The sequence below is a fragment of the Alexandromys fortis genome, unplaced genomic scaffold (assembly GCF_014885135.2).
Source record: "Alexandromys fortis isolate MF-2015 unplaced genomic scaffold, M_Fortis_MF-2015_v1.1 scaffold_128, whole genome shotgun sequence".
In the NCBI taxonomy this organism is placed as follows: domain Eukaryota; kingdom Metazoa; phylum Chordata; class Mammalia; order Rodentia; family Cricetidae; genus Alexandromys; species Alexandromys fortis.
The window spans coordinates 4,792,686-4,815,031 of record NW_026068012.1 but is presented as its reverse complement, the minus strand read 5'-3'; the positions used below and the strand labels follow the sequence as shown (position 1 = coordinate 4,815,031).

Genomic DNA, 22,346 nt, shown 5'->3' with positions numbered 1-22,346 from the left:
TTGGGATTATATATTAATGATGAAATGTCTATTTAGTATTGTTACTTGACAGCACAAGTTAGCATGACAATGAAATCACAGCTTTATACTCTCATAGATATAATAAAACACTGGAAGTGGTTTAATTATTAAAATGCATTCCATTTAAGCTATGCAATATTACAAAATTAGGTTGATAACCTGCTTGTGCATTGAGATTAAAAAAATAATGAATTTACTCCAAGGGAAAAATAAGATTCTACGTGATACTGTGAGACATCATATCCACAAAATGCATCGAAAGAAATATGAATTTGAGCTGAATTCTGGATGTTCCTGTATCATTTAACTTTATTTTTAAATCCATAAGTAATTTCTCTTAGATGATGTAATAACTCATCCCAATGAGTTCTGTCACCTAATTCCATATGGGTAAAACCCATAAACTCTTCCTCTTCCAATTCGTGCAAAGGCAGGTGTGACAAAGGCTACGATGCTGACAACATATCATATATTTCCTACTCTTTACAGGGAAAGCAAACCCAGAGAAACCAGATTGAAGATTAATTTTCATAAAAGCCATGCATTTCTAACTATTGAAGTATTTTCTTTCCAATTTTTTATAATATATATACATACATAATGATCATCAATGGAGATCATTGAGATTTAAGTATATTCTATATCACTATGGATATATTATGCTGTCTGTAGCTGGTCAAAATGAATTAGCAAAGAAATAATTTAATAAAGCATGCTTTCTCTTTAGTATGACTGACAGGCCAATTACTTTAATGGGGAAATTACTAAATGCTTATACTATGTTTGTCTCTCCTTAATTTTACATGGCATATTCAAAGTATTAGAATCTACAGAAGATAGATGACATTGTATTGTATTCCCATTAGAGAGGGTATAAAAATTAAAACCAGATTAAAACAATATCTGAATAATGTGTATAAAATCACTAACAAACTAAATGTGTGATAGAAGTTCAGACATTTTGGGGTGATTTACCCATGTATTTTCTGTTAGTCATCAGACTCAAAGGAAATTCATCTTATTGATGTCATTATCCTACAAAGAGAACATTTCTCCCCAAAGTTGTTCATTTGTCCCCAAGAATTTCCTTAGAATGAACATCTGCCATCAGTGGCTCAAGTGATTTATGAAGCTACTAATGCAATGTTTAAAGTAAAAGCATAAAATAAATTATTTTGTCTATAGTATACTATTCAAAACAGGTTTGTTTTTTCCATCACATATCAAAATCAAACATTTTCCTTTTATTATTTTAATTCTGAGTATTCAGTTGTAGATTCAATACTGGTAATGATGTGCCAGGAGAAAGTGATGAGAGGTTAGGGAAATCATCTCTCCTGATGAATGTGGAAGAACTGAAATGGAAAACTGACAACTCAAGGCTGGAGACCACAAGAGGCGCATTGCATTCCAAGGTTCATTTATATTGTTACAACTCCTTTTGTAACAATTGACAAGTATAGAGCTAAGTGGAGAATCATGATTCCCAGGTCCCTATGTTCAAGGTGACGTAAAATACAACATTGTTTTTTTAGTGAAACATCTAAGGTATGTCTTAAGTATTATTTAGAAATTGAAGAAGGTATCAAACATTCTTGTGTTAAATTATTTTTCTTCTCATCCTATAACTTAAATATAAAACTACAAAAATGATAGCACCAAGTAATTTGTATAAATAAACAAAATAAATTGAAAGGTGAGGTCTTCAAGATAGCTCAATTGCTATCATATTTTTCATCTCATAATTTGTGGGACTTTTAAGTTTGGCTCCCTGGTAGCCATTTAAATAGCCAGGACAGTAATGGTGGTCATGCCTATAACTTTAATTCTAGGAAAATGGGACTTTAAGCATGTAACCCCAGGAAAGCTGCCTATTGTCCATTAAATAATCCTCTATCCATCAACCTTAAAGCCAGTGGGTCAAAATTAATAGACTCATATACAGAAGGAGGTATAGTTAGGAAGAAGACAGGGGTCAGCATAACTGGAATGACCACAAGAAAATGCACTGTGTACTCAATGTGGTCATGGAATACTGTACACATGCATATACACATATGTATGTTTAGATATGTACAAATGCATATATATACATACATATATGACCTTGTCAAAAGATCAAAAATATTCTTAGAGGAAATGTGTATTTTTATTAATGTATACATTCTCATATATTTATATATCAAGTTTTTTTTTTGAAGAACAGCCCTGGGAGTATTTCCCAGACCAGTAGATATCATTTCAGATTGATTAATAAATTCTGTGGAACAGAATTCACATCTTATTATGCTTGTTGAGTATGTGAACAATTTACATAAATTGTGCACAGAGACATTACAATCTATTCAGTATACAAAAGCTTTCTCATCCTGAAAGTGAAAATGTTTTTTGTAGAACCAGCCCTCAAATTCTAAAAGCTTTGAAAGAAAATGAAAATATTACAAACTCTCAAGCAAGTGAAAAAGTTCACAAAGTTATTTCTCAGATACTCTTGGAGCCAGAAATTGTCCAAACCCTGGGGAGCCATGAGTAAGTCTCACAAGTAGATGACCTCTCAGGGAATGCCCATTAACTCTAGTTGCAGTTAGGAAGTGAATTTGAACCCTTCATTTTTCTTTTATTATTAAACCACTTTGGATATGGGATGAAGGATGCACCTGTAATATTCTCTACCTTCAGTGATAGACCTGGTCTTCACTTTTATGTGCAGAAGGAAAAGTTGGATAAAATATGGCATTTTGGTCAAGATTACACAAATTGATTTCAGTCGAAATCACAAGATGTTTGTCTTAAGGGTTTACAAACAGCCAATACAAGGTGAGATTCATAGGCACATTTCTTCATTTATGGAGATGTTTTAAAATTGTGATCACCCAACTTAAATTTGGATGATGTAGTCGGGCCAATATTTGCTTAATGTCAGTTCATATTGTATTCTTGAAATTTTTAACAACTGTGATGCTCAGATTCCTTATCTTTAATGAGGGCTGTTATCGTCTAAGTAAGAGCACAGAGAAATGAATGAAATAATACCCTATACGCCATGAAACATCACTTAAAAGTAATAACTCTACAAGTGCCCAATAAATAAGTTGTTAGTGTTTAAACTCCTTTCTTCTCTCCTTTCTTTATTTTTTCCCTCAACCCCTGTTTTTCTTCCTTCCTCTCCTTTTTGCTTTTTTACTTCACAGGATCTTTGTTCTCTTCCTTCCCATGTATTTTTCCAAGTTTAATAAAATTAAGATTATTTTCAGCTTGTCATCTTCAATTGAAACCAAATTATAAAGGAGGCACCATTTTTTTTCTGTACAGTTTCCAATAAAACTTTAACATTTTTCTAAATGTGTATTCAGTTGTACATGAGACTAGTTGCCATTCTAACGCTTTAATAAATGTAGTATGGTTTGATGTTTGTAAACCAATACTGATATAGGGTAGTGACAAAGCTTACCAGATAAACTGCTGCTATACAATATCGAAAATGATTATAAAATGTTCTATTTGCACAACTACATATTAACACATAGCACAGGAAAGTACATTATGGTCGGATTTATTAACCTCAAAAAGTGATGGTTTCAAATATACATTCCCCTCATGCACTTAAGTTTCTCTCAGTATTGGGATTCTACCTCTGAACTTTATAGAAAATTGAGTGGTTGATGGTCTCAACTGCTTGGGTGGTAATTGTCATGGCCTGGCCCCTCTCTTAAAATGACCTGAACAACCTATGTATCAAAAGAGAAGTTTAAAAAATTCATTTGAAAGGAAATGGGGGAAAAGAGAATTCCCCTATAGTACACATAAGTAGTAATACAAGTCAGTTGAGTCATTTAAGGAAATCAGTAGAGCAATGCGGAGGAGCAAGAAAAAGGATTAACATCTGAAATGTACTTATTATCATGACAGTCACAGAATTTGCTTAGTTATACACACCAAATCAACTTTTATTTGTACATAATAATTTTAGATTAAAATAAGATTGGCCTAGATAATTTAGCATAAATAGTGATTTAAATTATATTTCAACTTCAACTTATTATTAATGCTGACAACAATATTTTACTTGTTCGAAATATATTTCAAAGAAGCTAAATATAGTGACATTCTTTTTGTTTATTCCTTCTGATTGTTTTAAGTATATATACAATTTGCCTTAACAAAAAATCCTGTTTTCTGCAGATAGATTGATGCTATCATTAAGCTTTTTTTGATATAATGAGAGGGAAGGAAATAGTAGGCAATATAGACAGTTGGCATTAGGAGAAACATGACCCAACATCACCAGTCAAGAAAAAGGCTGAGTTACCAGTTACTTCAGCATCTGAGAAAGACCAGGGATAGCTCTTTAATGTTCACTTTTATGATTTTTGGTAACAAGAAGATCATGGATAATTTTAGAATAAAATTTTCAGAATATATTAGCCCTTACATGAAAGTGTAGACTTGAAATCTAAGAGCATTTGGAGGTAAGAAGGGTTAACTCAGTGTATGATTATTAGTGGGAAGAATAATAGTTTATGTATGTTATATATGATGTCTTCCTATATTAGCACATGTGTTCTACTTTTGATAATTTAAAAAAGAGGAAAATACATCTTTTTTCAGAACTTTATATAAAAATTTACTTTGTCGTTTAAATACTGATGTTTACTGAAAATATTCTGATAATAGTAACAACATTTATATTAAAATACCTTCACTTGCATTCTATAATATCAAGAAATTGACACTTTTCCCCCTAGGCTTCTCCTATCTAATATACTATAAAAATGATTTATAAGTAAAACCTTAATATTATATATGTTTTATTTATAGTACTATGGGACTTGATTTTATTTTGCAACAGTCTTATTTATATATAATTCCCCTTATGGATATCTTAGGTATTTCAATATTCAATGTTTCTTTGTTTTAGAAATCTGTATTGAGTTTAATAACAAGGAAGGAAATTAATTATCGCTAAATGATGATTTGATAAACCAATAGAAAATATTTTGATATTGTGTCATATCCTAAAGTAAAATATTCTACTTTATTACTTAGAATAAATTTTAAAACTGTGTGTACTAGTATAAAAGATGGTTATAATTTGAAGTTATTTCTTATATGTTCTATAAAAGCACTGCCTGAATAAATTTCATTTAATTCATATAACTTTTAAATTAAGACTTTTTCAGTATTTTTTCATAAATATATTTTATCATGTTTCTTCATACCCAAACTTATCCCAATCCTTTTCCACCTCCTTACCCCTCAACTTATGTCTCTTTCTCTCTAAACACAAACACATTCACAATGGCAATCTTCCTATTTTGAGTGCTTCAGTTTTCATATCAACATATGTATAGTGTTAAAAATGATGTCATCAATACTCACATCTTCTTGCTGACTTACAGTGTATAGAATATGTTGATAAAACCATGAATGTGGCAGTTCATCATGGCACATCTTCTAATCCTGGCACTTGGAGGTGAAGGATTGATGATGAGGCAATTGATAACATCAAAAATGGTTATTTTCAATCCAACTTGAGCTTCATCATACTTTTCCAACATCCCATTATGTAAAAGAGCCATCTGTTTATCTCTCATGAAACAAAACCTTGATGTCTGACAGTTCATCTCATAGCACATGCCTCTTACACTTAAAGCTGATTTCAGATTATTTGACTACAGACAGTTAGAAAATTTTCTTTCTATATAATATTGTATTTGGTCTATTTTATATCCATTAATTTTTGCTTTATAGTTGAGCTTTTTATACTGTTTATACTTAAAAATGATAATATATAACTCCCATTTCCTTCCTGCTCCTATATCAATAACAAAGGTTGCTCTACTTTATTTGTTGTTGTTGTTGTTGAATCAACTAAATCAGTTAGTGTTGCTCCTCTGGATACTGTGCCTTTAGTGGAGCACTGGAAACTTACTAGTGGTCATATCCTCAATAGAGTGATTTTTCCCTTTTTTGGAACAATTCATTGTCAAATGTAAGCAATTTCAGAGTTTAGATTTATTTACATGTAAAATTTGTTTGCTACCTTTATCTGACAGTCACTGATATTATCTTTTGCTTTTTCATATAGACACATTATCCTTTTCATCACTTTTTGGTATATGCATATATATGTACATATATGAAGTTACACATTTATATGTACATGCATATGTGTGTGAATAATCACCAAAAAGCATTTATGAATACATTTGATTATGCATATATAAGAAGATATCTATAACATTTCAAGCTGTATGTACCTAAGAAAATTCAGGAGCTAGAATATTTACATAAAAGTTATGAAAGGTTTCTATGGGAAAGAGTTATCAATTGGATGAATTATGCCTAGCATTTCAGGAGCATGTTAATGTGATTCTTATTTAGATATTTTCAACTTGAGACTTCTATTAAACTTTGGAGATATGAAGATAAGCTATCAACATGTTTTATAGCAAATTCATAAGAATTTAAAACCATATGTCTCATATTTACTCAATCAAATTTGCTTTGTATACATGATTTATAAACAGTTAAGTCTCAAGACAAGAAAATATATTCAATGAGCTGTTTCTCTTTTTCACCTCTGTGATTGTCACCAACTTTCTTTTGTAGGTCATTGATCCATTGGATTCTGTTCCTTCATCATCTACCCTTTTGCCTTTATCAAGAGTCCTCACTCATACATAAACAGGAATTAATTTTTTAACAATTTTATAGAGAAGTAGACTGTAGACAAACAGTATTCTGAAGTTCTTACTAAGATAAAATCCGCCTGTGTCTCCAAAGTTTCCAGGTTAACAACACTTTTGTTTGTTTGATCTGAATATCTTTAATAGCTTGTGCACAAATAAAACAACAATACTATATTGCCTGCTACAGACTGTTGACAAAAAAGTTGAGTTCTAAACTTTTATTTGAATTACTTCATTTGTTGATGATTACATTAAAAATAAATGAAGAAAATTTTCTGATAATTGCAAGTTTCTATGAACACATTTATTTTAGAATTTTTCTCCAAAGTCATGCTAAACCAGAGCTTTGTCACTGAGTTCATACTCTTGGGACTCTCGCAGAACCCAAAAGTTGAGAAAATATTGTTTATTGTATTTTTATTGATCTACCTTGCAACTATTGGGGGCAACATGGTAATTGTGGTAACAATTGTATGCAGTCCCACACTCTTTGGTACCCCCATGTACTACTTTTTGTCTTTTTTATCTTTCTTGGATGCATGCATTTCTTCTGTAATCACACCTAGAATGATTATAGACTTCTTCTATGAGAGAAAGACTATCTCCTTTGAATGTTGCATGACACAGCTTTTTGCTGTCCACTTCCTTGCAGGGGCAGAAGTGATTGTCCTGTCAGCCATGGCCTATGACCGCTATGTGGCCATTTGCAAGCCCCTTCACTATTCTTCCATCATGACGCAAAGGCTCTGTGGTTTTCTAGTGTTGGTATCTGGGGCAGGAGGCTTTTTGCATTCTGTCATACAAATTATATTCACGTTACAGCTGCCTTTATGTGGAACCAATATTATTGACCATTACATGTGTGACTTGTTCCCATTACTGAAGCTTGCCTGCACTGACACACACATTTTTGTCATTTTGGTGTTTGCCAACAGTGGGTCTATTTGCATCATTATTTTTTCCTTATTGCTTGTTTCTTATGGTGTCATCTTGTTCTCTTTGAGATCTTATAGTTCTGAAGGGCGACGTAAAGCTCTCTCCACATGTGGATCCCACATTACAGTTGTGCTTTTGTTCTTTGTCCCATGTGTATTAATATATGCACGAAATACTTCTGCATTCTCTTTTGAGAAAAATGTGTTTATATTTTCTGATGTACTGACACCATTGCTTAATCCTATAGTTTATACCTTCAGGAATAAAGAAATGAAGAATGCCATCAGGAAAATATGGTGGAGATTTTTGAATATTTCTGGCAAACATTAAATCTTTTATAGGGATAGAGATATGGCTCAATTTGTTATAGAATTGGTGTGTGTTCATGAGGACCTGTGTTTAGATCTTGATATGTGTTTCCATTTTGGTGAGCATTTCTGATTCCAGCACAACTAAGGCAGGTGTGGACATCAATATAATGGCAACACCAAACTAAGGCTCTTTTTTCCACATGACCAGCTAAGTCTACTCTTTCACCCCATAAACCTGGGTTCACTGGGATGCTTACTCCCTTGCCCATCAAGTAGGTACTTCTGTCTCCATATATATTCTATACCCTTCATTCTCTGAATCACTGTGCAAGCATAGCTCTGCTGCACCCCATAGGCCTCCTGGCTTTTCCTGGATCTCCTGGTGGTACTTCTATACCTACCAGCTTCTTCCATAACTCCCAATAAGCAGACTGCTCCTAAGTCATCTAACTACCTAGAACTTCCTGGTAGGCCATTCTCTTGCAGAATCCAACTTTCAAACAGTGCCTTCTCCCAGTGAGTCAGGGACACAGAAAGTTTTAGGATCTAATGATTCACATTTATTTAACAAATGTCAGCATATATAGGTTATTTTTATGTCAAATTATTGTTCTGTGTTAGGACAAATTGAAAATTTTCATGGAAAGAATATACCTTTTGTATCTTGAATTTGTAGTCTATTGAAATTGTGGTGCTTCTGGGTACCATTATCATAATATTTTCAAATATCATTAAATTTTTCATGTCCTGTCATGTTTGAATTGATACAAATGAGTATGAATTAATGCTTAAAAATATAATGTAGCAAACTGTTTGATATGTTCCCTTTCTGAAAGAGTCTAATGTGCAACTATAAGTTTTATTTCATTAAGTTGTGGACTAAATGCTCAGCCCTCTTATATTAAACATGCTTTCAAATCATCTTGCAGATAGTAAGAAAGGAATAAATGTTCCTAGATGTCTAGAATCTACCTTTTCAGAATTTTTAAAGTATACTTCAGACTAAAAGTAGAGTCTCATACATTAATTTCACTATCTGACAAGCTTGTTTGGAAAATTGCTGCAGTTTCCAGGCATTCCTGGGCTAAAGAGAAAAGCATCTTACAAAAAGAATAGAAGATTTATGAATTTCCAAGATGAATTTTCTTAAACAGTAGAAAACTTAAAACATTCCCAGTAAAATCAAGGTGTCCACTCACACTATTCCTATTCAATATAATGCTTGATATCTTAAAGAATGCAATAAGACAAGAAAAAGAAATAACATGGATATGATGACAGACAGTTTTGATAGTCATGTTAAGAAAATCTGCAGTACCTAGGAGACAAGTTTTCAGGCACACATGTGAGGGATTTTCTTGATTAGAATAGCCTCTAGAAACACAATTGAGGGTTCCTTTTGAATAATTTTATTGATGTGGGATGGTCCACCGCACAAATGGGAACTCTTTGCTTGTCTTGTTTCATGAATGCTGCAAACAAAAGAAAGCTAGCAAAGCACAGACGTTCATTGCTCTGCTTCCGAATAATATATGCAGTGTGACCAACTGCCTCAACCTCCAGATATTGTAGGCACCAGTGATGAAGGACTGCCCCATAGAATTACGTAATGCAACATGCTTTTAATTCATTAGATTTCTGTGTCAGGAACTCTTGCTACAATCAATAACATAACTGATGCAAAATTTAGTATAAGAAATGATGTTTTGTTCTAATAAAGATAATAATAAGTTTCTTAGGCTTTTCGGAATGATTTGTGGCTTTAGTACATTAGGTTATAAAAGCCCTAGCTTGCCAGAGAGAGTGTTTCTCTGGTAGAAGCTTAGAAAATAAGAATTCTGAGAAACTATGAACAATAAAAGCTTCCATCATGATATTTAAGAATCAATAAAAGACTCTACCAGAAAATACACTAGAGGTCATTTCAATGGTATTTGAATAATGAGTCTGATTTTATTTTTGCTTCTGTCTTGAGAACTTGATTACAGTTGAAATTAAAGGTAATGATTAATTTATTTGGTGAGAAGAAACTTCAGGACACCAGATTATTCAGTCTATGGTTTGATTCTTATTTACTGTACATGGGAAGGTCCACAATGAAAGCGATTGACAGTGTGGGGGGTGGGGTAGTGGTTTGTTGTGTGGAAAAGAATTCCAGCAATTTAGGTTTATAAGACTAGATGTGTGCTAAAAAGAAATTGAATCTAAATAGATTCTAATTATGAAAAACGAGACACTGTGAAAAACCATAATAGCAAATATGATCCAAAGGCAAGACCTAATCAGTCATGGGATCCAATGTAAAAAATGTGACCTATTCAAAAGGAAAATCATAATATTAACTGAGAATGAAACAGAAAAGAAAGCACAAGGAATTCAGTTCTCTCTCAAAGCATCTGCCTAGGGAGTGGGTTCTCCACTATTATGAGAAGAAAGACAAAACTGCAGTCAGTGTGAAATTAGGTTGCCACCCTCAACTGAGGAAGAGATGACAGCATTGCCTTTGTGGGATTGGCTTTGTAGGAATGAAAGATATAAGATTGTGAAAGATGTATGGGAAAGGTTGTTTAATCATTTAATCAGAGAAGTTATAGTTAAACTCTATAGGCTGGGGTGCCTATAGAGTCATAGAAGGTGACTGCTTGAAGTTGTGAAGAGGAAGCCTAAGATACAGTGAAGACCTAAGACTATTATAAATGCCAGAATTATAGGACATTCTCTAGATATCACCCTGCAGAGAATTCTTTAAATTGTACCACACAATAGAAACAAAAGCAATATTTCCAAATTCTTTTTATGAGGTCATAGTGACCTAATACCAGAAAAGCTAAAAAAATCATATACAATAAATATTTTTGTAGTATGATTGGGCATCTCTTATGTATATTCCCAAGAGTAGTATTGCTGGATCCTGAGGTAGGATGACTCCCAATTTTCTGAGAAACTGCCACACTGATTTCCAAAGTGGTTGCACAAGTTTGCATTCCCACAAGCAATGGATGAGTGTTCTCCTTACTCCATATTCTCTCCAGCATAGGTTATCATTTCCAGGCATTACCGTCCTGACATCAAGCTCTATTATAGAGCTACAGTAATCAAAACAGCTTGGTATTGGCATAAAACAGAGATGTTGACCAATGGAATCAAATTGAAGACCTGGATATTAATCCACATACCTATGGACACATGATTTTTTACAAAAAAGCTAAAATTATACAATGGAAAAAAGAAAGCATCTTCAACAAATGGTGCTGGCATAACTGGATGTCAACCTATAAAAGAATGAAAATAGATCCATATCTGTCACGATGCGCAAAACTCAAGTCCAAATGGTTTAAATACCTCAATATAAATCCGACCACACTGAATATGTTAGAGGAGAAAGTGGGAAGTAGCCTTCAATGCATGGACAAAAGAGACTACTTCCTAACTATAAACCCAGTAGCACAGACAATAAGAGCCAAAAATGAATAAATGGGACCTCTGAACTGAGAAGCTTCTGTAAAGCAAAGGACACAGTCAATAAGTCAAAAAGACAGCCTACTGAATGGGAAAAGATCTTCACCAACAACACATCAAACAAAGGACTGATCTCCAAAATATATAAAGAACTCAGGAAACTAGACATTAAAATTCTAAATAACCCAATTAAAAAAATGGGGCACTGGACTAAACAGATTTCTTAACATAAGAATTTCAAATGGCCAAAAGATACTTTAGGACATATTCAACTTCCTTAGCTATCAGGGAAATGCAAATCAAAACAACTTTGAGATACCATCTTACACCTGTCAGAATAGCTAAAATAAAAAAAAAACACCAATGATAACCTATGCTGGAGAGGATGTGGAGTAAGGAGAACACTCATCCTTTGCTGGTGGGAATGCAAACTTGTGCAACCACTTTGGAAATCAGTGTGGCGGTTTCTCAGAAAAATAGGAGTCATCCTACCTCAGGATCCAGCAATACTACTCTTGGGAATATACACAAGAGATGCCCAATCATATTACAAAAGCATTTGTTCAGCTATGTTCATAGCAGCATTATTTGTAATAGCCAGAACCTGGAAACAACCTAGATGCCCCTCAACTGAAGAATGGATAAAGAAAGTGTGGCACATTTACACATTATAGTACTGCTCAGTGGGAAAAAAACCCATGACATCTGGAATTTTGCATGGAAATAGATGGAATTAGAAAACACTATCCTGAGTGAGGAAACCCAGCCCCTAAAACAAGTAAATATGTTATGCATTCACTCATAAGTGGATACTAGCCATAAACAAAGGACATTGAGCCTATAGTTCATGGTCCTAGAGAAGCTAAGTAATAAGGTGAACCCAAAGAAAAAAACATATAGACCCACTTGGGAATTGGAAACAGACAAGATCATCTGACAAAACTGGGATCCATAAGGGCAGGGGGTAGAAGGAAGAGGAGAAGAGGAGGGTTGAGGAGAACTTGAGAGAATTGGATAGTTGAGATGGAGGAAGGACAGTTATGAGAGCAAGGAAAAAGATATCTTGATTGATGAAGCCATTATGGGGTTAGCAAGAAACCTGGCTCTAGAAAAATTCCCAGGAATCCAGAAGGATAACCTCAGCTAAGACCCTAATCAATAGAGGAGAGGGTGCATGAACTGGCTTTGCCCTGTTGTCAGACTGATGATTATCGTAAATATCACCATAGAACCTTTGTCCAATAACAGGTGGAAACAGAGGTAGAGAACCTCATTGGAGCACTGGACTGAGCTCCCACGGTCCAGGTGAAGAGTGGAAGGAGTGAGAATGTGAAGACCATGAGGTTTCACCCTTGCGGCAGTTTGCCTGAGCTAATGGAAGCTCACCAACTCCAACTGGACAGGCAGTGAACGAGTATGGGATCAAACTAGTCCCTCTGAATGGGGTTGACAGTTGGGGCAGACTGAGGGGCCACTGGCAGTGGCACTGAGGTTTGTCTCTACTGCATGCACTGGATTTTTGGGATCCTATTCTCTTTGGATGTATACCTTACTCAACCTAGATGTAGCAGGGAGGACCTTGGACTTTCCACAGGGCGTGGTGCCTTTCCCTCTCTTAGGATTGGAGGGGGAAGGGAGTGGGAAAGTTTGTAGAGGGAGGGTAGGGAGTGGGAATTTAGATTGGTATTTTTAAAGTAATAAAATAATAATTAAAAAGAAAGTGTAAGACATAGAGAATAGGGAAGAGTGTTATGATACATTGTCTGGTTTATGTATCATGGTCATTTAATCATAAAAAGTACCAGCTGTGAATATCAGGTCTAGTAAGTTACTACCTATCTATGCAATTATAAATTTAGTAGTTAAAATAAAAATATGTGACTATAAGAACAGGAATGGTTGATAATGGGTAGGGGATCTGAAAGATTGGAAGGAGGAAAAGGAATCAGTATGGATGGACACTCTGATTATAATATGTTGTATACATGCATAGAATTGTCAAAATCAAGGAAAAGATAAAGAAACTATTCTCAGAAGTATAAATGATATTTCAGCCAATGTACATATTAATATATTTATACATTAATTTTTTTCTTTAGTGAACAGACTTTGACAGTGTTTCCTAAAACAATGTATTTTTTAAATATCCATTGATAAATCTCTTTTCACAGATATTGCATACAACTTATTATAAAAATCGTGTACTATTTATTAAGATGATAATATTCAAAAGCATTTATCTAGTAGAACCCTCCCCAAATTAAATAAAACTCAACATAATTTTGGATGGATATATAACAGCTCTTAAAAATACACAATTAAGTGGAAAGACATATTCATAGTGTGTTGGATTCTCATGAGACCAGAAATATTACAAACCTGGTGGGACCAAATTAGTTTTAAAAACTCCTGACATCTCATGAAAACCTTTTTAAATTTGAGAAGGAACAAATCAGGAATTTTGGATCCTTCAGTCTTGTTTGGTTCAACAACCACGATGAACACAGACTCAAGAAGCAGAGATAACATCCTCCACTTTCACTGTCCAAGATGCTCCGCTGCTTTTTCTTAGGTGTGGAAGGAAGAGCTAAAGGGAAACAGAGATTCCTGGTCACCACTGAATGGACATTTGGTCACAGATAATAAGGGTTGGTCACAGATTTTTTAGACACATGGTGAGGATTATAAGGCACTTGTTTTTCATTTTCAGAGATGTTTTTTTAAATAGTGATAAAATTTACCATTTAGTGTAACCATGACCCATTCAGTTCATAACTATTCTTGAGAATAGCAAAAACCCTGGTGCTCGGATTGTTTACTTTTATGGATATTGTATGACAAAAGTCAGTGATTCATAGGTGAATGCAATGAGACAAGAGGAGAAAATAGATTAGAACTTCACAATGAATAATTGCTCAAGTGAGCACAGGACTCAAATAAATGTTATAGGGCAAAGTTCTTCTCCCTCCCTTTCTTCCTTTCATTCTTTTCTTCTTTCTTTTCATCCTTGCTCCTTTTGAAGAAACTTCTATCTATTTCATTCTGACTATATACTTACCAAGTTTAATAGTATTATACATATTTTAAATGTTTTATTTCCAAGTTAGAACCAAATAATTCAGAAATACCACAAAAGTCTTTTTTAATCTCTCCAACAGTTCTTTGTTTTTCTAAATACATGATAATTTTTGTATTAATTGACACATGAGATGACATTTGAATATGAAGTTGGTATGATTTGAGGTCGTTTAAAGAATGCTGATATGGTGATTGAAATTCTCCTGTATATATAATAGTTGATAGTGAATAAACATGCTCTATTTTCATAAATACAGATGAATGCATAGCACAAGGAGGATAATAAGGCTCAAAAAGTGTGACCCAAGTCACAGAGTAAATTCCTCTGATTTAATCTTGTTCACTCTTTTCCCCTAACATTTAGTATCCACATCAGTGCTAGGACCTTTGCTTGGTCTCTCTCTGAATGTAAACTGAAACACTAAGATAGCATTCATCAAGTAGAAATGGAAAAAAAAAGACAGAAATGTCTTTTTACTTTCTTTTCAGAAACTCTAAGAAAGGGCAAACTGAGATATTTAAGAAAATCAGGAGAGCAACAATTGTGGAGAGAAAAAGAATCTGAAGAGAATGTATTACCCACAGGATCATGGAAAGGAAATTCCTTAGGTATGAAAACAGGAAAAAAATCTTTTGCTAGAAATTGATAATCTTAGATAAAAATATTATGACCTTATGGAATTTAATGTGTAAAACAATTAAAATTATATATTGATTTATATTTATTAATTCTATTATAATTTATTTTTATTTGTAATAACAGTATTTATTAGTATGCATTATATTTTAAAGCAATTGCTTATATTGATGCCGTGCTACTCATCCCTCTGATTGCTTTGAGTGTTATATCATGTGACAGTTATCAAAGACATCATGTTATCTGCAGAAAAAGTGGTGATGTAATTAACTTTTCTTCTAAAGTGAATGTGAAGTAAACATGAATGAGAAATGCAGATGATGGATCTAGGGTCTTCCTAAGGTCATATTTCAAGGTCACTGCTCAAGAGGCAGTGGCCAGAGTTTCTGCTGTGAGGACACAGTCAGATCAAAAACAGATCACCTTTCCAAACTTATGGCTATTTGAGCAAAGAGTTCATGAATATTTAAGAATAAGGATAGAGACAATGGCTTGTTTCCTTTCTGAAAATATGGATTTGAAGCCAAAGAGCACTGGAGGTAGGAAAGTGTTCAGTCCACATTGTGACCATTCATTCAAGGATGATAACCAATCAGAACAGTCAATGTGAGGTAACTTCTTCAGTAAGGTTATTTGTTCCATGTTTGGTAACTCCTTGAATGGTCTGCGAACTTCAGGCTGTTTTCAAAATTTAATGAAAAGTTTATTTTCTGGTTTTCAATCTTCATGTTTAAGTTTTGTTAAAAATAACACTTTTCTTACAAATAAAGTCTATATTTTTATTTTTACTTCTAGGTTATAAAATATGTTTAAAATATTTATAAATTAAATTTACCTTTTTTCTGCTTAACAAGCAGTTAAATTGCTTCATCTCTGATGTACTCATATCATTAGTGTATTTATAGTGTGATAATTATTTCTAATCATCTTGTTTACATATCATACCTTTTAGGAATATTTGAGATATTTTTAATTTTCAATATTTTAGACACTTCATTGTATTCTGTTGTAAATTTCCCTCACCTTATTTTTATAATAAGGTTTAGAGCTAGAGTGCTACCTCAAATATATCAACATGTTTAGGGTTATTCCCTTATATTTTTAAGGTGTGACTGAAATCATTGCATGACTGAAACAATGTCATTGTAATTCATTTTAAAATGTGATCATAACAAGTTGTTTTTCTTTTGACTGATTCTACTTTTTATCTCAATTTATATGTGCAGACATTGTTTAAATAATGTAGACCTCACTATTCACAAGTTCCTTTTGAAATATTGTTTGCAGAATATGATGATAAAACCTATGGGTTTGACTGACTGTGATGGCATAAATTTATAATCCCAGGATTTGGAGGTGAAGGCAGGAGTATCAGGGTTCAAAGTCATCCTAGCCTACATGATGAGTTTGATTCCAACCTGAGCTAAATTACATATTGTTTAATTATATATTGTATATAGTCAACCCCCACTAAGATAAGCACTAACCACCTGTCTTTAATGAACCATAAATCTTGAGGTGCATTCAATTACAAAATTCACCATTACACAAGAAGCTGTTTTGTTAGCTAATTTAAAATACATTTTTATTTATATTTGAGTATTTATAGTTATAAATAATGTCTTATAATCATCATCACCATTTCATCTTCTTTTACGGCTTCTCACAACATAAAAAACTTTTAGAATGTTTTTCATTTAATTCATTTACTCTAATTTGATCTTATACCCATAGATAAGTACAGGTCTCATCCCTCATCAAAAGAATGTTTCCTTGAAACAGATGAAGATCTGAACAGAAAACTATAGATACCTTGTGAAGCTGACATTATCTGGAAAAAAAAAGAATTCAAGAGCCAGAGTATTTACTTAGTTCATGAAAGCTGCCTGTGGATAATGCAGCTGACATTAAAAATTAATCATTTACTAATGATTACCATAAGTAACATTTTGATATTTTCAATTTAATATCATAAACCCTGGAGAAGGGCAGGTAAGCTGTTTATGAATGTGTTTTATACCAAGCTCATATAAATTCCAAATCTCAGAAAATTATGTTTTCTTGAGAAGATTCTATTTGCTAATTGTACAATAATTGTATAAACAATTAGCAAATAATTGAGTCTCTAGGGTCTAAATTATATTCAACGAGTAAGTTTTCTCCTTCAGCCATGTGTAGCTACTTGTTCTCACTTGGAATTGATTGATGGTCACCAGCTTTTGATTCTTAATAATTTTCTCTCTTGCCTTTGTCAAAATACTTTATTAACACAAGTGAAAGCAACTATTTTGAGGTTCTCCTGAGGAAATAAATGCTCATATTCTATCTGCTGAGATCTTTTATGGAGATCTCATATGTTCAAGTCAGTGTCTCCAAAATCTACAGGTTAATCATCCTTTGTTTGTTTGGTCTCAACCACTTTGGTTCTAATTATAAATATAACAAAATAGAATCAATAACTTTTGACTCATACTATTCACCAGGAAGTAAAATCTTAAGCAGTAGTTTTGTTTTTGTTATCATTTTCATACTAATTTCATTTAGTTGTCATGACACAAAATAATTTAAAATATTCTTCTCACATTTTAAAATGTTCAGTTAAATGTAAATTTTCAACACATTCATTTGAAGCTCCAATATGTTTAGCACACTTAAGCTTATCATGTAGCCAGAATTTTTAATTGTACCTAAGGTATATTTTCCCTTTATTGATATCTTAGATAAGACAGTGTAATAATTAATCATTACAAACCACTAATAACACAGTTGGCAGACATGGCTGATAAACCTGACCTTTTGTTAATATCAAGAAAATAATATCAAATTGCCTTTTGTCGTTTCACTCCAAAAATTCCCTATAAATCAATAAAAACTGACCATACAAAGTAAAACTATTTCCTCATCTATAGCACAAGGAAATGTTTAAATTACAAATATCCAAAAGGTAGTAATTCTAAAGCATTCAGATTTTTATCTCTAACATAATTTACATGTTATAAATGACACTGTTCTAAAATTTCTAATATTCTGTTCTCAGTGCGATAAAAGTTTTTCTTCTCATTACTGCAGGTTTTTATGAACATATTTTTTATTTAACATTTTTTTGATAATCATGCAAAACCAGAGCTTTGTCACTGAGTTCATACTCCTGGGGCTTTCTCAAAACCCAAAAGTTGAGAAAATACTCTTTATTGTATTTTTGTTTGTCTATATTGCAACACTTGGGGGTAACATGATAATTGTGGTGACAATCATCTTTAGCCCTGCCCTGCTGGGATCCCCCATGTACTTCTTCTTGGCATTCCTGTCCTTACTGGATGCATGCACTTCTACTACTGTCACACCCAAGATGATTGTGGACCTCTTCTATAAAAGGAAGACCATTTCCTTTGAATGCTGCATGACACAACTGTTTACTAGCCACTTCTTTGCAGGAGTGGAGGTGATTGTCCTGACAGCCATGGCCTACGACCGCTACGTGGCCATTTGCAAACCCCTTCACTACTCTTCCATCATGACCCGAAGGCTCTGTGGCACTCTTATAGGGGTGGCCTGGACAGGAGGGTTCATACATTCTATCACACAAGTTATCTTCACTTTGCAGCTGCCCTTCTGTGGACCCAATTTTATTGATCATTTCATATGTGACTTGTTCCCATTACTGCAGCTTGCCTGCACCGACACACACATTTTTGTCATTTTGGTGTTTGCAAACAGTGGATCTTTCTGCATCATTATCTTCTCCTTGTTGATTGTCTCCTACGGTGTCATCCTCTTCTCTCTAAGGGGTCACAGCTCTGAAGGACGAAGTAAAGCTCTCTCCACTTGTGGATCCCACATTACTGTTGTGATTTTGTTCTTTGTCCCATGCATACTAATATATGCACGACCTTCATCTGCCTTTTCCTTTGAGAAAAACACACTTATATTCGCCTCTGTTCTGACACCATTGCTTAATCCAATGGTTTACACTTTCAGGAATAAGGAAATCAAGAATTCCTTTAGAAAAATGTGTAGGAGATTGACAGTGGCTTCTGATAAATATTAAATTGTTACATATTGGTCAGATGGTTCAATGGGAAAGAGAATTTTCTGTACAAACATGAGGCCCTGAATCCCAGGACCCATGTCAAAAGCAAGTTGAATCAGGGAACTTTTAATCTGATCTAGTAAAAATAGAATAAGCAGATTTGAAAGGCTCAAGCTGTTCATCTAGTACAGAATCAGTGTGTTCAAGATTAAACGGTGACTTGGTTCAATAAAATTAGGTATAGGGCTACAGATTGATACAATCCTCTCTTGTCTCTATATTCATGTGCAGAAGCATAAAACTTTCCACCTCACATGTGTACACACATTTTATATGACCCACATATGTACACAGAGGCACAAACACAAAGAAACAAAAAAAAAACACACCTAGAAAATAATGTAACCAATGAAGAAGTAACTATTTACTGAGATAAACACTTTATGATTTAGTCATGATTTACTATAGAGTAATGAGTAATATTATTCAATAGAGTGTATCAATTTACTAATAAATCTTTCCACATGAAAATTAATACCTGTATAAGTTTATGCTCACATAAATCCAATGACATATTGGGAGAATCTCAAATATTAGAAGGCCAGACATTAACCCTATGCTTTATTTTAAAAAATGGATGAAGGGGTGGAAGATATGGCTCATAACTTCAGAACGCTTTATGCCTGCTCTTCTATAAGTCCTGAATTCAATTCCCAGCACCCACATGGACAGCACCGCACCTGTCTCTAATTCAGTTTCAGGGCATCTAACATTCTCTTCTCGCATCTACAGGCAGAAATCACACTTATGGTACACCTAGGTAAAACAGCCAAATATATTTCAATGGTTGAAAATTATAACTATGTATTTGGCATTAGAATATTACTGAAATAATTTTAAGAAAAAATACATTTTTAAGAAACAATGTAAGATGTTAAAACCTACAAATACAGAGAGCAGATGACAAACCGAACCCAAATATTGTTTATGCCTGTAGTGACATTTCAATTTTTTGCCTGCATTATGTATAAATAAAGACTGCCTGAATATCTGAGAATAAACGAGTTACATTAGTCAACCTTATAGACCAGGTTATGGTAACACACACCTTTAATCCCAGCAGCCACAATGACACATACCTTTAATCTCAGTAGCCATAATGTCAGACACCTTTAATCTCATTAACCACACTAGTTGCCATAGAAACTGGGTAGTGCATTCTTTTAATGATGGTGGTGCATACTTTTAATCCCAGTCCGATAAAGAAATATATTATGGGGGAAGGCAGCTCTCAGACATAGTCTCATTCTGAGATTCTGGGTAGCAGGATCGCCATTTCAGACTGAGGTCGAGGTAAAAATCAATGACTGGCTGTTTTGCTTTTCAGATTTTCGGGCAAAACCCCAATTTCTGATCCTGAATTTTTATTAATCATGCTTCATTCACCTGTATCATCTAATGTGTGTCCATTCACATCTGGGAGAAAGTTTAAGTTAGTTCTTGAATTTCTTGACAAAGATTTATTAAATGAGACAGAATCTCCTTTGGGTGTGATGACTACCTCAATCTAGTGAGCCTTGTGACCCAGTTTTATAGAGTAATACTCATAAGCATGTTCTGTTCCGGCATAACCAGTCACAGGTGTTGGAAATCACTTTGCTGGCAGGGAGAGGGCCAAGATGTCACCTTAGTGTGTTCATGTCACCTACTCTTTACAGAGGGGTTAAAATCAAGAGGAACCCCTGGAAACAACCTAGATGCCCTTCAATTGAAGAATGGATGAAGAAAGTATGGAATATATACATATTAGAGTACTACTCAGCAGTAAAAAACAAGGACTTCTTGAAGTTTGAAGGCAAATGGATGGAAATAGAAAACACTATCCTGAGTGAGGTAAGCCAGACCCAAAAAGAGGAACATGGGATGTACTCACTCATATTTGGTTTCTAGCCATAAATAAAGGACATTGAGCCTATAATTCGGGTTCTTAGAGAAGCTAAATAAGAAGGAGAACCCAAAGAAAAACATATAGGCATCCTCCTGAATATTAACCTTTATCAGGCGATGAAAGGAGACAGAGACAGAGACCCACATTGGAGCACCGGACTGAAATCTCAAGGTCCAAATCAGGAGCAGAAGGAGAGAGAGCACTAGCAAGGAACTCAGGACCGTTAGGGGTGCACCCATACACTGAGACAATGGGGATGTTCTATCGGGAACTCACCAAGGCCAGCTGGCCTGGGTCTGAAAAAGCCTGGGTTAAAACCGGTCTAGCTGAACATAGTGGACAATGAGGACTACTGAGACCTCAAGAACAATGGCAATAGGTTTTTGATCCTACTGCACCTATTAGTTTTGTGGGAGCCTAGGCAGTTTGGATGCTCACCTTACTAGACCTGGATGGAGGTGGGTGGTCTTCGGACTTCCCACAGGGCAGGGAACCCTGATTGCTCTTTGGGCTGACGAGGGAGGGGGACTTGATCGTGGGGGGGGAAGGGGAAGCGGCTGGGGGGAAGAGACTGAAATCTTTAATAAATAAATAAATATCAAGAGGAACCAGATTTTTAAAAAAAATATTAAAAAAGTAATAGATTTTCATGTATTTTCTGACTTTAGTATTCTTTGTGTATCTACACAGAAATAATTATGTTCAAATAATTATTAATAGAGGTCACTAAAATAAGACATAATGTGTTTCACTTAATATTGTTATTGCTAAATTTAGAGTGCCAAGTAGATGTGCAGAAAATTAAAGTTGTACATTTTCCCTCTCATAAATAAGAGTATTAGAAGACTGGTTAATTTTAAGTGGAAAAAAAATAGTAAATACACAGTGTATATTTTTCCTTAATTTTGCATGCCAAGCAAATATATAAGACCCTGTAAAAGATATAAAAATTTTATGATTGTATGTATTGTTTTCCCAGTGGAAAGTGAATTAAGTATTAGGATTTGGGTTAAAACAGTATTTTGACAGCTTGTGTAGAATACATTGAACCAAACATGTATCAAAAGCATAGATGTGCAAAGGAGATTTGCTTACCTGTCTGTGTCTGTCATGTGTCTATTATGACTTCTTGAAGACTCTGCCCAACATACAATAGTTTCTGATGCTGAGTTGTTCATTTGCCCTGAAGATTTAATTTAAAAAAGTGTAAATCTATTCAAGGCCAGCCAGGTCT

General features: G+C 34.0%; 2 protein-coding genes across 2 annotated transcripts; both read left to right on the top strand.

Moving 5' to 3' along the window:
- The first annotated feature begins 7,043 nt into the window (after positions 1 to 7,043).
- Positions 7,044 to 7,979, top strand: LOC126513608 (olfactory receptor 4C15-like). Its single transcript, XM_050162093.1, has one exon. It carries the CDS (start codon positions 7,044 to 7,046, stop codon positions 7,977 to 7,979), a length of 936 nt encoding a protein of 311 aa, XP_050018050.1.
- Positions 7,980 to 18,231: 10,252 nt separating this feature from the next.
- Positions 18,232 to 19,182, top strand: LOC126513619 (olfactory receptor 4C15-like). Its single transcript, XM_050162103.1, has one exon. It carries the CDS (start codon positions 18,247 to 18,249, stop codon positions 19,180 to 19,182), a length of 936 nt encoding a protein of 311 aa, XP_050018060.1. The 5' UTR covers positions 18,232 to 18,246.
- Positions 19,183 to 22,346: the final 3,164 nt, after the last annotated feature.